Source organism: Macaca thibetana, chromosome 8 (assembly GCF_024542745.1).
Source record: "Macaca thibetana thibetana isolate TM-01 chromosome 8, ASM2454274v1, whole genome shotgun sequence".
Classification (NCBI taxonomy): domain Eukaryota; kingdom Metazoa; phylum Chordata; class Mammalia; order Primates; family Cercopithecidae; genus Macaca; species Macaca thibetana.
This window is the reverse complement of record NC_065585.1, coordinates 135,010,539-135,026,684: the sequence shown is the minus strand read 5'-3', so window position 1 is coordinate 135,026,684 and position 16,146 is coordinate 135,010,539. Positions and strand designations below refer to the sequence as shown.

Genomic DNA, 16,146 nt, shown 5'->3' with positions numbered 1-16,146 from the left:
CAAGAAATTGGTTATTGAGGAATGTCCCAATAGGTGTTAACACTTTGCAATAGGGACAGCAGTTGAACTCAACTCTCTTGAGGTGAAACACAGGAGAGTTTAAGCCCTAGAGTGAGCTGGTGGAAAAGTACTGCAGGTTGCTGGCGGGAAGGTTGAGCAGTGTGATTAGGCCATCTGTGTTTTCCAATTTGTATTTATGGAACTTAGGCTCCTATCCTCCCACAGAGAAAAGGGTACTTTCTTCTTGGAAAATGACATTTCAAAGGGTTAGCTTCATATTTGACTTATTCTTTATTTTCTCCTCCTATCGTACGAGTGGCTTATTTAAGTTAGAAATATCTCATCAGCATTCCATAAATGTCCTGTGTGTGTGCATTCCATTAATAAGCTTTGGGTTTTATTCGAGGCTAAACAAGTTGCTCCCATTGTTTGCAGACCCTCACACCTCTCCCTGCATTCTCTGTCCTTAGTGTTTGCAGCTGTCATTGCTCACCCTAGACTGCAGTAGCAGAATCTTCCTGTGGTTCTCCCAGTATGCCTTTATCCACACAGAGGAGCAGGGATACTCTGTCCTCATCTGCCCCTTTCCCTTAAATTGATAGATGCCTCTGAGAATATCAGCTCGAATTAGTAGTTCATCCTATTATCTTGCAACATCAATTCCTCCACATCCAGTAGACTTAGACCCTGACCTTGCATATCTCTGTCCCTGATACCATTCTCTCCAGCAGTCTTCTCTAATCTTCTTTTTAATCTATTCAGTTGTAAACATGTTTATGTTCCAGTTTAAGATACACCATAAAACCTATCCTTGCCACTCCAAGACAAAATGATCTCTTCTTTCTAAAGTCCTAATGTTAATAAAGCCACATTTAACCCGTGATATTCTCCTACATTTCATTCTTAAATGATTTTAGTTTTTGAAAGGTCTAGTATCACATGAACTGACACATGGAATTTTTTCCTCTGTAGGTTTCAGCTTTTTTCTATGAAGTTGAGTAATACAAATGGAATTTTGTAATATTATGTGATGTTGGAGATAACTAATTAATCAGAATTAATTTATTGATCCCCAGCTATGTGTTAGGCAGTTATCTGGGAACATGTGTGCCCAGATGACTGCCTAACACATAGCTGGTACAACAATGAATAAAACATGCAACTTCCCTTCCAGCATAAAGACAACTGTTACTGAGAGTAAGCGAAATGTATAGGATGTGAAATGGTTTGAAATTCTACAGTTAGAAATAAAGAGAACAAGGAGGATGGAGGTATCCAGGAGAACTTGTTGCAATCTTAAATTGAGAAATCAAGAAAGATTTCAGTGACCAAAGTATGTTTTAGCTGAGACCCCAGGAGCTGGAGGAATGAGTTGGGAGGACTTCTGTGTGAAGGGCAGGTGCCCCAAAATGAAGTGATCCTGGCCCAGTGGACAGTTAGGAATAATTTGCAGAGTTAGTTCAAGGACCTCATGACCACAACTCCAAGGCAGTTACAGGAACCCAAGGAAGGTTGCTTGTTTTTCACCCCCTCAATCCTTATTTGTGTCCTTCCCTGTCTACACAAGGGGGAAGATTTGGGAGCATTTATTTTATCAGACATGAACCCACTGAGGTCTCCTTGAGGTCTGGAGTAGGTCCCCCAGCTGTGCAGTGTCTCAGCGGGGTGCCTGGAACCCTGAGCTCCCTCTTTACAGAGGCAGAGCCTCAGTCTGGGGCTGAGACCTGCTCAGAATCTGCAGGGTTGGACGTAGACAGCACCTGATTCCTTCTCCTGGGTGCTGGGCATTTGTGGTTGGTGTTGGTAGTCATAGCTGTGTCTGGACTCATTAGATTGTTTTAGTCAAGAATGGTGAATAATCCACTTGAAACACTCTTTCTTTCTTTGCAAACTGTGGTCTCTCTGTCACTGTAAGAGTTCTTGGGGCGTTTTACCAGTACCACCCAATAAGAGTAGCCAAGGCTGGAACAGACATATTTTTATTCAAAAAACGTATTGTGGAATCACAAACTAGCACTACTAAATTTAAAGTAAAATAAAGACTCAGGGCTCACGCTGGAATTCTTCCCAGGACTCTGGGGCTCACGCTGGAATTCTTCCTGGGGCTTTGTTGTCATGTTCTGGTAGGCTATTTGCAGGATATGTTGAACTCGTGTTCAAGGTTGAATGGGTGCCTAGAGAAGGAAAGAGAAGAGAGACAGGAAGGGTCACATCACACCTCAGCAAGATGTCAGCCTGGCCTCAGGGACACCCGCAGTGACCCTGTCCTCTTGGAGGAGAAGAGAAAGACAGGCTCAGGAAGCTACATACCCAAGGTGTGCTGTGCCTGGTGGGGAGGCTGCAGTTGGAGGCAGAACCACAGGGGGCGCTGTGGCCTTCCTGGCAAATGCTCTGAGCATCTCATTGGGCGCTGAGCTCATTCCCTTTCTCCAGACCTGGTTTCCTGCTCACTTGCTGATGTGCAGGGCGTTCTGGGATCAGAATCTCAGTGCCCTGCAGCACCAGCAGGGACGCAGATTACTTGGATAGCTTTTTCCTCACTTCTGTTTTCTCGGTGCCCGTTTAAAACTGTATTTTCAGGTAGAATCAGGTCCTCAGCAGTTTTAAGGGAACCCCAGACAGTGTTACCAGATGGAAGGTCTTGACTGTGAGTTGTCCAGATTCTTAGTGCATTGAACAAATAATTCAACAAAACGTACAAACAAAGCAACAAAAGAACGAAGCAACGAAAGACAAACCAAAGCAACATGAGAACGCAGTAACGAAAGTACAGATTTATTGACGCTCCACAGAGTGGGGACTGGTTCAAGCAAGTGACTCAAGAACCCCCGATTTAGGGTTTTTATTAAGCTAAAAGAATTTGGTGTGCTGCCTAATCTTGCCTGGAACTGGCTGCACCTGGTTTTCTTTTCCTTATGCCTTAACCCTCAATTACCCTACTTCCCTATTCTCCTGTCTGAAGGGTGCAGTTTTCAGAATACAGTTGAGGAATCTGCATTTTGTTTGTGTGAAGACAACTTTATGAATATGAAAATCTTGATTTTCCCTGGCATGGGTGGAAAATATTGGTGATGAGTCTGTTGCAGTGAGGTGCTCCTATGCTTTTTGTTGTACTCATTACAGGTCTTTTTTTTTTTTTTTTTGGATGGAGTTTCGCTCTTGTCACCCAGGCTGGAGTGCAATGGCATGCTCTCGGCTCGTGGCAACCTCCATTTTCCAGGTTCAAGCGATTCTTCTGCCTCAGACTCCCAAGTAGCTGGGATTACAGGCACGTGCCACCACTCTCGGCTAATTTTTGTATTTTTAGTAGAGACGAGGTTTCACCATGTTGGCTGGCCTGGTCTCGAACTCCTGACCTCAGGTGATCCACCCGACTCGGCCTCCCAAAGCTCTGGGATTGCAGGCGTGAGCCACTGCCCGTGGTCTGGAATCATTTCTTTGGTTCTGGGACTACAGGCACGAGCCACCACCCCCAACCCATTACAGCTTTCTTAACTGTCCATTCCAATCTCAATTAAATGTTTTTCAGTGGTGCTGTCACAACCCCAGGTCTTCAAAGCCAGATGTGTGATATGGGTCTGTTCAATGAAACTCCAACACTTCAGGAAAGAACATCATGTTTTTTTTTTTGTTTTTTGTTTTGTTTTGTTTTGTTTTCCTAAGAAGTAGTGATGTTAGGATTGTGTAAACTGGAAGCTGACAGTGATTGTTTTTCCTAACACATGGGAGTTACCTTAGAGTGAATCCAATAGAAATGAGGCAGAGTGAAAAGACAGAGAAGTAGAAGGAGAAATCGGCAGCGTAATTTGTGCTTGTAAATCAGTTTGTGTCTGAAGCCAATGTTTGTCCTTGATATTCTTAGAATTTGGAGTTGTATTTTGCCTAAAAAGCTGAATTTAGGATCTGGTACTTGCATCCAAAAGAGTCTTAACTAAAAGGTGCATTAAACAGCAAGCAGGTACAAACACAGACAACTTGCCACAAAGACTGTATTTGGAAAAAGAAAAGAAAATCAAAGACAAGGTAAAGGAGTAATAAAAGTTCTCTAGATCTCGAAGCAAATGATGAACACAGTTTCCTCTGTACTCAATGTTCAGAGGCAGCAGAAAAGACTGCAGATCCCACTATTGGTGCAGTCCCATAGCGGTGTTTGGAAAAATGACAGACTGATATTCTGCAATAGCAGACCAAGCCCCTCATTCAGCATGGAGACACAGAGAAAGCATCAGGCATTAGGACTGGGGTCAGAGGTGGTTGATAAGGAGAATCCCTGTGTGGTTACCTACTGGGCTGATTGCTTTCACCACGGTGGCCACATCACAGCAGCAGCAAAAGATCGGCTCAATCAGTAGTTATCAACGTACACAGTAGTGCTGCTCAAAGGTAGGATTAGAGGCTTATTCTCATTTGCTCACTTTTTTTTAATGATGCTGCTTCTTCACACACACAGTTGAATACACCCTTAGGTCCATTCCCATTTGTGAAGCTCCTCTAACGAACAAACAGAAATATGTTTCTTTCCAAGTGGGTTCTCATCCTTGATGCCAGAGAGACTCCCCAGTGTGTTTCCACATAGCATAAGTTTACTAAATTTCGCTGACTTTTCACAGAATGAAATATCTTTGGAGGATCACTGTCCATTGAATATCATCAGATTCTGTCTTTTCAGTATACACACGAGGAAACTGAGGCCTGGGGAGGTGATCACCTAAGAGAAAGAGCCAGCTGTTGAGTCTGATTCTAGAGGTGCCTGGTTTTTCCTCTCTAGACTCCTAGCTCTGCAATGCTGGCGGCTCTCACCTGAAGCTCTAAAACCTGAGCTTGTGTCCCCTGTGAAGGAGACGGCAAAGTCCTGGTCGTCTGTCCCAGGCTGTTCCTGGGCTGTAGGCTAGTCATTTCTTGCCTGGAGTGGCTCAAGCCAGAGCCTGGAAGGGCACCAGGAGAATGGCAGCAAGGAGGGTGAGGGTCCTCATGGCTGGGGTGACCTGGAGGAGGGAGAGCAGGAGTAGATGTGTGGGGAGTGAGGAGCCAGCCTGGATTTATAGCTCTGCTGGGAGAAGGCCTGAGACAGATGCTGCAGTGAGAGGAGGTGGAGCATATGATTGGGAAAGGGAAGGGCTGCCCTTGCCATCAAGATCCCTTTGATGCCCCTCTGTTCTCCCAGCTTTCATCATACAATTCTGTTTATTCAGTGTCTGTTCTGGGTCAAAGCCAATAGGGATGATAAGGACCACGATATAATTTTCTGTGTCTCATCTGCTGGAACATTTCCTTCTTAATGTCCAAAAAAGAAAAGAAACAGTGCTCTTATTCAATAAGTTCAGGCAATAAATGCCTCTTATTTTCTGAAGATGAGCCCTGCTGTTCTCTGGTGGTCTAGACCCTGAGGCCAGAGACAGACCCGATTAGTGTAGAGAGTAATTTATTGCAGAATTCTGGAACATTTCCACCCTCGTGAAGGAGGTTTTTGAGGTTCTCGAAGGCATCGTCTCCTGCCGCTGCTAGTGTGGAGAGGACAATGGCCTCATCAGGGTATCAGGGAAATAAGCTCAGTGGGATACTAGCTAAAGAGTTGGTCTGAGTAAGATTAAAAACGTTTTTTTATTCCCAACTGTATTGAGAGGAGTGACAATTAGAAATTATATCTGTTGAGAGTACACAACCTGATAATTCGATGTATCTCTGCATTTGTACCCTTCTCTCACACGTTTGTAAAAATCAACTCTGAATTAATTGAAGACCTAAATATAAGTCTTGAAATCATAAAACTTACTAGAAGAATGCATAGCGATAAAGCTTCCTAACATTGAACTGGGAGATTATTTCCTGATATTATGTTAAAGGCAGAGATAGCAAAAGCAAAAATAAACAAGTCGGAATTCATTTAACTGTAAAACATCTGCATAGCAAAGGATACAATTAACTGAGCAAAAAGGCAACCTAACAAGAGAGAGAAAATATTTGTAAACCATACACGTAATAAAGGTAAATACATAAATATATAAAGAACTTAATAAAAAAATAAGTACTAATGATAAATGTGACTAAAGAACTAAAAGAAACCATTATTACATAATTAAAGGAAACTGATGACAATATCTTTTCAAAGGCAGAATATAATAAAGTGAAGTTACAGAGAAACACATGAAATTCTGGAATTGAGGAGTAGAATAATTGAAATGTAAATGTTATTAACGGCTGCTCAATAGTATACTTACACTGGCAGAACCAAGAATTAGGAAACGTGTACACTGATAGATAAAAGATTACACAGTCTAGAGAACAGAGAAAAAAGATGAAGAAATAAGAATACAGTTAGGAAAATATGAGACACTATTAGGCCTGAAAACACTCACTGGGTTTAGAGGGGAACTCTCTCCATCTGTTAAGGCAGGAGTCCCCAGCATTTTTGGCACCAGGGACATCTGTGGCAAACCCACAACTAACATCCTACTCGATGGTTAAAAAAATAAAAATAAAAAAAGATGCTGTCCTACTGAGCTCAGAAGCCAGCCAAGGATAGCTGAAGTCACCACTTCTACTCAACATTGTGCTGGAGGTTCTAGGGCGGTCAGGCAAGAAAAAAAATTAAATGACATCCAGGTCAGAAAAGAAGAAGTAAAATAATCTCTGTTTGCAAGACATGATCTTTTATATATAGAAAATCAAAAACAATTTATTAAAAAACTATTAGAAGTAATAAGGGAGTTTAGCATGGTTGAAAAATGGAAGACCACTGCACAAAAATTATTTGTATTTTTTCTTTCATAATAAGCTTTTCAAAAACGAAGCTAAAAACTCCTTTTACAAATAGCATCAAAAGGAAAATAGCTAGTAGTTGAATTAACAAAAATGTGCAAAACTTATACTCCCCACACCACAAAAAGTTGACAAGTTTTTAAGACTATCTCAATAACTGGAAAGAGATCTTGTGCTCATGGGTTGTAAGGCTTAATGTGAGATGTCAGTGCTCCCCAAACTGATCTGCAGATTCAGCTCAATCTATTCCAGAATCCCTAATGACTTCATTCTAGAAACTGACTAGGTGATTCTAAAATTTGTATGGAATAGCAAGAATCCCAGAATAGCTAAATCATCTTGAAAAAGAAGAAAAGTTTCCTGTTTTCAAAGCATCCTACAAAGAAACAGTAATCATGACAGGTCCTGTTGTAAATATAGACGTAGATCAGTGGCATAGAATTGAGAGTTCAGAAATAAAAATGTGTCTATGGTTATTAACTGATTTTCTGTGTGGTGCCCAGGCCATTCAATGGAGTAAAGAAAATTCTTTTCAACAGATGGTGGGGTAAACTAGATGGTCACATTCATCAGAATGATTGGACCCTACCTCACATTACATTTAAAAGCTAATTCAAAATGGGTTAGAAATCTACATGTAAAATCTAAAAGCATAAAACTTTTATAAGGCAACGTAGCGGCAAGCCTTCATCACCTCTGTTTGGCAATGGATTCTTAGATAGAATATCAAAAGCATGAGCAACAAAAGGAAAACCAGGTAATTGGATATTATCAAAATTAAAATCTTTTGTGTTTCCAGTGACACTATCAAGAAAGTGAAAAGGCAACTCACAGAATGAGAGAAAATACTTACAAATCACGTATCTCGTGGAAGACATGTATCCAGAATATACTCAGACCTCTTATGACTAAACACTTAAAACTAAATAAAGAAATTTAAAAGCGGGCAGAGGATCTCTTTAGACATTTCTCTAGGGAAGATATGCAGATGGTCAATAAGCACATGAAAAAACTCTTGACATCATTATTGATTAGGGAAATTCAAATCAAAAACACAGTGAAATACCACTTCTTATCCACCAGGGTTTTCTGGAATCAAAAAGGCAGATAATAGACAAAAGTTCTTGAGGATGTGGAGATATTTACTGCTGTTGGGGGTGTAAAATGGGGCAGTCTGTGGGGGAAACAGTTTTAGGGATTCCTTAATAAGTTAAACATAGAATTACTCTGTGAACTAGGAATTCCGCTCCTAGGTATGTACCCTAAAACTATGAAAGCATATGTCCACACAAACGCTCATGGGGAAATGGAAGAAGCCAGACTCAAAAGCCCATGCCTTACATGATTCTATTTATATGAAATATCCAGAATAGGCAAACCTATGGGGACAGAAAACAGCTTAGTGGTTGCTCATAGGTAGAGGGATGGAAATATAGGAAGGGAGGAATGGAAAGCCCTTGGGTTCTTTGTGAAGTGATGAACATTAATTTGACTGTGGTTATTGCTGCACGTATCTGTGAATACACTAAACACCACTGAATTCTGCACTTTAAACGAGTGAATTGTACGTCATGTGAATTTTATCTCAATAAGTAGCTTTAAAAAAACAAAATAACGCTGGGCGCAATGGCTCACGCCTGTAATCCCAGCACTTTGGGAGGCCAAGGCGGGCAGATCGCGAGGTCAGGAGATCGAGACCATCCTGGCTAACACGGTGAAACCCCATCTCTACTAAAAATACAAAAAATCAGCTGGGCGTGGTGGCGGATGCCTGTAGTCCCACTACTTGGGAGGCTGAGGCAGGAGAATGGCGTGAACCCGGAAGGCGGAGCTTGCAGTCAGCCGGGATCCTGCCACTGCACTCCAGCCTGGGCTACAGAGCGAGACTCTGTCTCAAAAAAAAAAAAAAAAAAAAAAAAAAAAAAAAAAGAAAAAATGGTAAAACCAATTTTTTTAAGTTACCAAATGCATTTCCTTTCTCTATATATGGTGCACTAGTGCTTTGGGGCCAAATATAAAATGAAATATGCGTGAGATGATGGAAATTGTGTTATATTGCTACATTAAGTGTGGTTTATTATGTGACCTGGATTAGTGTAATCTGAGAGATACTTGTCCTTAAGTTTTTCCAAGCAAACCTTGTTTACTCAAATGTGGAGGCAACTATTTACTGCTTTTCTTCACTCTCAACTTTTTTGTAAGATCGTTTGTTCAAAAAGCTCTTTTGGAACAACTAAAATGTTAAATATTTTATGATATATGATACTATTATCATTTTGTTTGTTTGTTTGTTGTGAGACAGAGTTTACACTGCTGGCAGGCTGGAGTGCCATGGCACGACCTCGGCTCACTGCAACCTCCACCTCCCTGCTTCAAGCAATTCTCCTTCCTCAGCCTCGCCAAGTAGCTGAGATTACCAGCGTGCCCCACCACGCCCTGCTAATTTTTGTATTTTTAGTAGAGACGGGGCTTCACCACATTGGCCAGGCTGGTCTTGAACTCCTGACCTCAGGTAATCTGCCACCCCCCTCAGCCTCCCAAAGTGCTGGGATTCCAAGCATCAGCCACTGCGTCCGGCCTATCACTTATATTTACCGTGTATGTTGTTGCAGTTCAACATAATCATCAATTATAAAATGCTTCTCCCATTTCACATCTCATAAGAGTGAAGAGGTTTTTTTGAAAGAGATTTTCTAGAATAGATGCTGTGACATAATTTTGTTCTCTTTTGAGATTGGAAAAGTAAGGATTTTTAGAAGATTTCTAGGCAAGGCAGAGAACTCAGTTGTGTTTTAATTGGATTTCCGTGGTTGGGACTTTTTCTCAGCATCAAGGTGAAGGTGAGAACAATATAAAATTGATGTGGACTTAGCATTTGTCTTTTGCCAAGAGAGATGAGAGAGTAGGGGGAAAAGATGAGATAGTAGGGTCCTCATAAAATAGTGATTAAGTAACAGAACATAGACCAGGGCTGGATGTGAAAGAATTAAGAGTTTGGACAACTGATTGGGAAATAGTGGTGTTCCTAGAGAATGGAGGTGTTGACGACATTGAGTGACAGCGTGGGAGTGGCTGAGTCAGAAAGATTGAGGGGTGGGGACGAGGCAGGGTAGGACGCTGGAATCTGCATTTTTAAGATGAGAGTATCTCCAAGTGATAAGAAGATTGATGTTATGGCTGTGGAGTGGGTGAATAAAACAGAGTATGAGGAAGGTTTCTGAAACCAACAGGTCAAGGAACCCTGAGGTGTGATGTTGGGAGCCATGGGAGAGCACTGCCGTTTCCCACACCACAGCAGGTGTTCTCAAAGCCAGAGCTCTGAACCAGAAGCACCTGCGTCACCTGGGAACATGGTAGCAATAGCAACTCCTGGATCCCACCCCAGACCTGCTGAATCAGGCACTCTGTGGAGTGGGTCCCAGCAATAGTGTTTTACTGAGACCGCGGTGGACCTAGGGGAGGTTTACTGCTTATAGACCATCATCGCTCAGGATAGAGACTCTTTCTCCCAGGTCCTTAGAAAAGCAATGGACCTAAATGTTTTCTGTTAAATCCCATTGCTGAGGTCTGTGCAGAGTGAAAGAATTCTGAAACTTTTCAGCCATTTCCAGAGATGTGCATTTTGTGTATAATTGCATTTGTTTTATATTTACTTGACCTTGGCAATCATTTATCCAGTGTGAGCTGGCCTTTTAACCAAGGCCCAGGATTCCAATTAAACCTGCCTCCTTCACCCCAATATTTTTTTTTGAGACAGAGTCTTGCTCTGTTTCTCAGGCTGGAGTGCAGTAGCATGATCTCAGCTCACTGCAACCTCTACCTCCTGGGTTCAAGCGATTCTCCTGCCTCAGCCTCCCAAGTAGCTGGGTTTACAGGTGCATGCCACCACACTCAGCTTATTTTTGTATGTTCAGTAGAGACAAAGTTTCACCGTGTTGGCCAGGCTGGTCTCAAATTCCTGACCTCAACTGATCCACCCGCCTCGGCCTCCCAAACTGCTGGGATTACAGGTATGAGCCACTGTGCCCAGCAAATTGTGCTTGTTCATTGTGAATTAAAGCTGTCCACACCACTTTCCCCACTTGTTCAAGGGGAAGACAGCAATTCCCCTATCACCTGGCAATCCTACCGGGGAGCTATTACTCAGCCACCCCGATCTATCTAAGAGGACAAGATTCCTCTAAGGATAAGTGGTCTTGATTTCCTGGTCTTGACTTAAAGGGGAATTCTGGAATTGTCTGATCTGCCTTTGGGAAATAAGAAGTGGCCCCAGCTTACTCCAGATGGAATAGGAGATATCACAGGGTAGTTCACATGGTGGTTGGTAAACATACAGACAGACGGGAAGCAGGGAATCTTCTCAGGATCCGTATCACGTCTCATGAAGTCATCAGAGGCACCAAGCAAATAGATGGCAGACCTGGAACAAGAAGAACATCAAAGGGCTTTGGAGACAATAAGGGAACTTCAAATGGTTTGCTTTCCTCTCTCCCCTCTCCTCCCAGCCCCCATACTCACATATGTACAAACGTCCAAGCCCTATTCGGCAAAGCCCATTACTCTTGGGTCCAGCTTTCAGTGAACAAATGCAAACACAGGATGGGTATGATTCCCCCTCATTAGCCATCAGGATCCTGCAGCTTCGTGAGAAGTAACGACCGTCCACTGTGATGACCGGTGGTCATGAGGACTTTATCTCTGCTCAGCGCCCTTCTCTCGTTCACCCCACCCCACATCGAAGCCAGAGCATTTTCACTGAAGTGCAATCTGTTTGTGCCAAGGGCTGTTTCTCCTTTTTCTCCTCAGTAGCTTCAGTATGTTTCCACCTTGAGATGTCCTCAGTCATCAGAGGGCGACCTAGCGGTGCCCACACTGTATTCCCAGGCAAGGAGAACCTGCCCTTACAGAAAGATAGGCCTGCAGCGCCACAGTAGCACCTTAAGGACATCAGGCAGCGCTCCTGCCCCTTATAAACCTACCTCGAGGGACCTGCATAGGTACACCACTGAATAGTGGTATGCAGCAAATTCTTTTTTTTTTTTTTTCGTTGTGGTTGTTGTCCAGACGGAATCCCGCTCTCTCCCCAAGGCTGGAGTGCACTGGCGCCATCTCGGTTCACTACAACCTCTGCCTTCCAGGTTCAAGCGGTTCTCTTGCCTCAGCCTCCCGAGTAGCTGGGATTACAGGCACAGAGCATCATGCTTGGCTAAATTTTATATTTTTAATAGAGATGGGGTTTCACTATGTTGGCCACCCTGGTCTCAAACTCCTGACCACAGGTGATCTGCCCACCTCGGCCTCCCAAAGTGCTGGGATTACAGGCGTGAGCCACCACACCGGGTCTGGAACCATTTCTTTGTTGGACAGAGACCCACTCTGTCCTCCCCGGGATCTGTATTGGGTTCACCAGCCTTGCAGTGTCTCAGGGGGTTGCCTGGACACTCTGCGTGTCTGCAGCTGCCTCTTCAGACAGGCAGAGCCTCGGTCTGGGGCTGAGACCTGCTTAGAATCTGCATGGGGTGAGCGTGGAGAACACCAGCTCCCTTCTCCTGGGGTCTGGGCATTTGTTGTTGGTGTTGGTGGTCATAGCAGTATCTGGGCCCATTGAATTATTTTAGTCAAGAATTGTAAATAACCCACTTGAAATTCTGTCTCTTTGCAAACAGTGGTCTCTCTGTCACTCCAGGACTTCTTAAGGCATTCCACCAGAGCCCACCTGGTAAGAGTAGCCTTGGCTCAAACAGACATATTCTTATTCCAAATATGTGTCGTGGAATCACAAACTGAAACTGCTATATTCCAAGTAAAATAAGGAGCTGGCACTCACGCTGGACGCTTCCCCAGGGTCTTGTGGTCAGGGATTGATAGGACATTTGCAGGACACATTGGATAAGTGTTCAAGGGACAGTTGGAATCTGGGAAAGGTAGCGGAGGGGGACAGAAGGAAGAGTCAATTTACACCTCAACAAGATGTCAGCAGAGACACTAGGTTTAGGCAGTGACCATGTCCTCTTGGGAAGGAAGAAAAAGACAAACTCAAAAGGACGCAGGCCCCAAGAGTGAGATATTAAGATGAGCAGCAGTTGGAGACAGCCTGGTGTGGGAGGCATGACCATCCCAGCACATACTCTGAGGACCTAAGAGGGTGTTGCTGTTGCTGTTCCTCCTGGAAGGTCCTGATAATGAGTCTATCAGAGTGTGGTGCTCCTGGGCTCTTTATTTGACTCATTACAGGTTTCTTAACCCATTCCAACCTTCAAAATAAATTGTTTTTATTTTTATTTTTATTTTCTTTTGAGACAGGGTCTCAGTCTATTGCCCAGGCTGGAGTGTGTCACTCTGTTGCCCAGGCTGGATTGCAGTGGTACAATCTCAGCTTGCTGCAGCCTCAACATTCCAGGCTCAAGCAATGCTTCCACCTCAGCCTCTGTGATAGCTTGGACCACGGGTGTGTGCCACCATGCCCAGCTAATTTTTTGTATGTTTTTGTACAGACGGGGTTTCACCATGTTGCCCAGTCTGGTCTCAAACTCTTGCAACCCGTTCCAACCTTAATCAAAGTTGTTTCAATAGAATTGATATAACCCCCAAACTTAAAAGGCAGATGTGTGATCCAGGTTGGTTGAATAAAACTCCAACATTTTTGGAAACAGCATGATGGTTTTTCCTTAGAAGGAATGATTTGTTGACTGCATAAACTTTAAGCTGACACTGATTTTTTGCCCAGGACACCGGAGTTCTTTGAGCGTGGATCCATTGAAAATGAGGCAGAGTGAAAAGACAGAGCAGCAGATGGAGAGATCAGGGGCATCATTTGACCTTTCATATACATCTGTGTCTGAAACCGAATTCTTCCTTGAAGTTCCTAGAATTTGAATCTTTATTTTATTAGATTGGCCAGGCACGGTGGCTCACGCCTGTCATCCCAGCACTTTGGGAGGCCAAGGTGGGTGGTTCACGAGGTCAGGAGATCAAGACCATCCTGGTCAACATGGAGAAACACCATCTCTACTAAAAATACAAAAATTAGTTGGGCATGGTGGCGGGTGCCTGGAATCCCCGCTACTCAGGAAGCTGAGACAAGAGAATTGCTTGAACCTGGGAGGCAGAGCTTGCAGTGAGCCGAGATCCCACCACAGCACTCCAGCCTGGGCAACAGAGTGAGACTCCACCTCAAAAACAAAACAAAACAAAACAAAACAGAACAAAACAAAACACCCGGATATCATGGTACCAAGTATTTATTTGGGATGAGGACAGGAAATTGACGACATGGTGTAGGAATAACAATTCCTTTTAATGCTCAAAGCAAATTACGAACTCTTTTTCTCTAGTCTGCAAGCTTAGTAGCAGCAGATTGGGGAGCGTTCATCGTGCATGAAGCAGGTCCCAACAAGATGTTCTCTAAAAAGGCAGTAGAGTACTCTGCAATGGCAGATCAAGCCCTTCGTTGAGCCTGGGGAACCAGAGAGAGCATCAGAAATTGAGTATGGGGTCAGCAGTGGGTGGTAAAGGGAATCTTGGAGAAGTCACCTGTTGGCTGATGAGTGATGTTGGCTGTATTGCAGCCGACAGCAGAAACAATCTCAGTCAATAGGAATAAATACACAGAGCAGTGCTGGTCACACAGGACTCGAGACTCATTCTCCTTGGCTTCACTTTTTTGCCCTCCTGCCCCATCACACACACACCTGAACACATTCTTAGGCTCCTCTCCAGGTTCTAAAACCTCCTACATAGATAGGGTGAAAAATTTTCTATATACTTAAGCTTATTTGTCTGGATCCAGAAGGAACAAGGTAGCATATCCTTATATATTAAACCTAGTGAATTTCACAGTCATATCTTGGAATCATGATTTTGGAGAAAGAAAAATCTCTTAGATTTATTTGGATCTCTATTCCATTTAGAAATGAGAACATCCAGGACCAGAGATGTTAAGTAAAGCCACCTAAGTGACATCTGCCACTGAGACCCAATTCCAGAGCCTGTCTCCTGTCCTTCCCTCTAGTCTGTAGCTCTGTATGCTGGCGTCTCTCACCTGGAACCTGAAGAGAGGAGCTGTCATCTCCTGAAAAGTAAATGAGCACATCCTGGTCGCCTGCTGGAGGCTGCTCCTGGGCTGGCATCTCATCAGCTCTTGCCTGGAGCGGCTCTGCCCAGGTCTGGAGGGCCCCCAGGAGAATGGCAGAGAGGAGGGTGAGGGTCCTCATACCTGTGGTCACCTGGAGGAGAGGAGGGAGAGCAGGAGCAAATGTGTGGGGACGGAGGAGCCAGCCTGGATTCATAGCTCTGCTGCAAGAAGGCTCAGAGATGGATGCTGCGGTGAGAGGGGGCGGGCATTTCATTGGAGATGGTGCAGGTATCCATTGGCCTCCACATCCTTCTGAGGCTCCTCTGCTCTCACAGCTTTCATTCTAGCATGAATCTCTAGGTTTAGTGTCTGTGCTAGGTTGGAGCTCATGGTGCTGATAAGGACCCTACCATTTTTTCCGTTTTTACCTGCTTAGATATTTATTTTTAATATTGCAAAAAATAATAGAAACAGTGCTTTAATTCAGTAATTTCAGGGAATAAATGCCTCTTATTTTCTAAAAATGAGCCCTCTTCTCTTCAGAGATGCAGCCCTTCATAACAGACCTGAATTCCACTGGAGTCTAGAACTAATTCATTGCAGGATTCAAGGGCATTACCACCCTCATGAAGGGGAGTATGAGGTTAGGGATGAGCAGTCTCCTATAGGAGCTGGTAGAGAGGACAGCAACCTCATCAGGCTATAGGTGAAAAAGTTCAGTGAGATAGAGATAGAATTGATTGAAAGATAAAAATATGTTTATTATTTTCAGCTCTATTTACATACATGGGATTATTAAACATTGTATGCGTCTAATGTATACTACCTTAGAATTTGAGATATGTGTATACGTGGTCTTTTTTCCTAAACCACGTACAAGAATCAACTCAATGGATTGAAGACCTAAACATAAAATTGGAAACCATAAACTACTAGAAGAACATATAGGGATAAAGCTTTTTGACATTAATTTGGGCAATTGTCTCTTGGCACTGATATCAAAGGCACAGGCAATAAAATGGAAATAGACAAGCGGGGCTGCCTTGAACGCTAAAGCACCTGCACAGCAAAGAAAACCATCAACTAAATGAAAAGGCAACCCAGATTATGAGAGAAAATATTTGCAAACCCAACGTGGTGGAAGGGTAAATATTCGAATACACAAGGAGGTCAAACAACTCAATAGCAAAAAACAATCTGATTAATAAATGGGCCAATGAGCTGGCAGGATGCTCACACAGGCAATCTCAGTGCTTTCAAAGGCCAAAGCAGAAAGATAGCATCAAAGGAAACCATCAACTAAATGAAAAGGC

The 16,146-nt window shown here is 43.4% G+C and overlaps 1 protein-coding gene across 1 annotated transcript; it reads right to left on the bottom strand.

Moving 5' to 3' along the window:
- Positions 1-14,102: 14,102 nt before the first annotated feature.
- Positions 14,103-15,024, bottom strand: LOC126961094 (defensin-7). Its single transcript, XM_050801140.1, has 2 exons — positions 14,801-15,024; positions 14,103-14,215 (listed from the first exon to the last, which is right to left on the bottom strand). The coding sequence occupies exons 1-2, from the start codon at positions 14,970-14,972 to the stop codon at positions 14,103-14,105; spliced, it is 285 nt and encodes a 94-aa protein (XP_050657097.1). The 5' UTR covers positions 14,973-15,024.
- Positions 15,025-16,146: the final 1,122 nt, after the last annotated feature.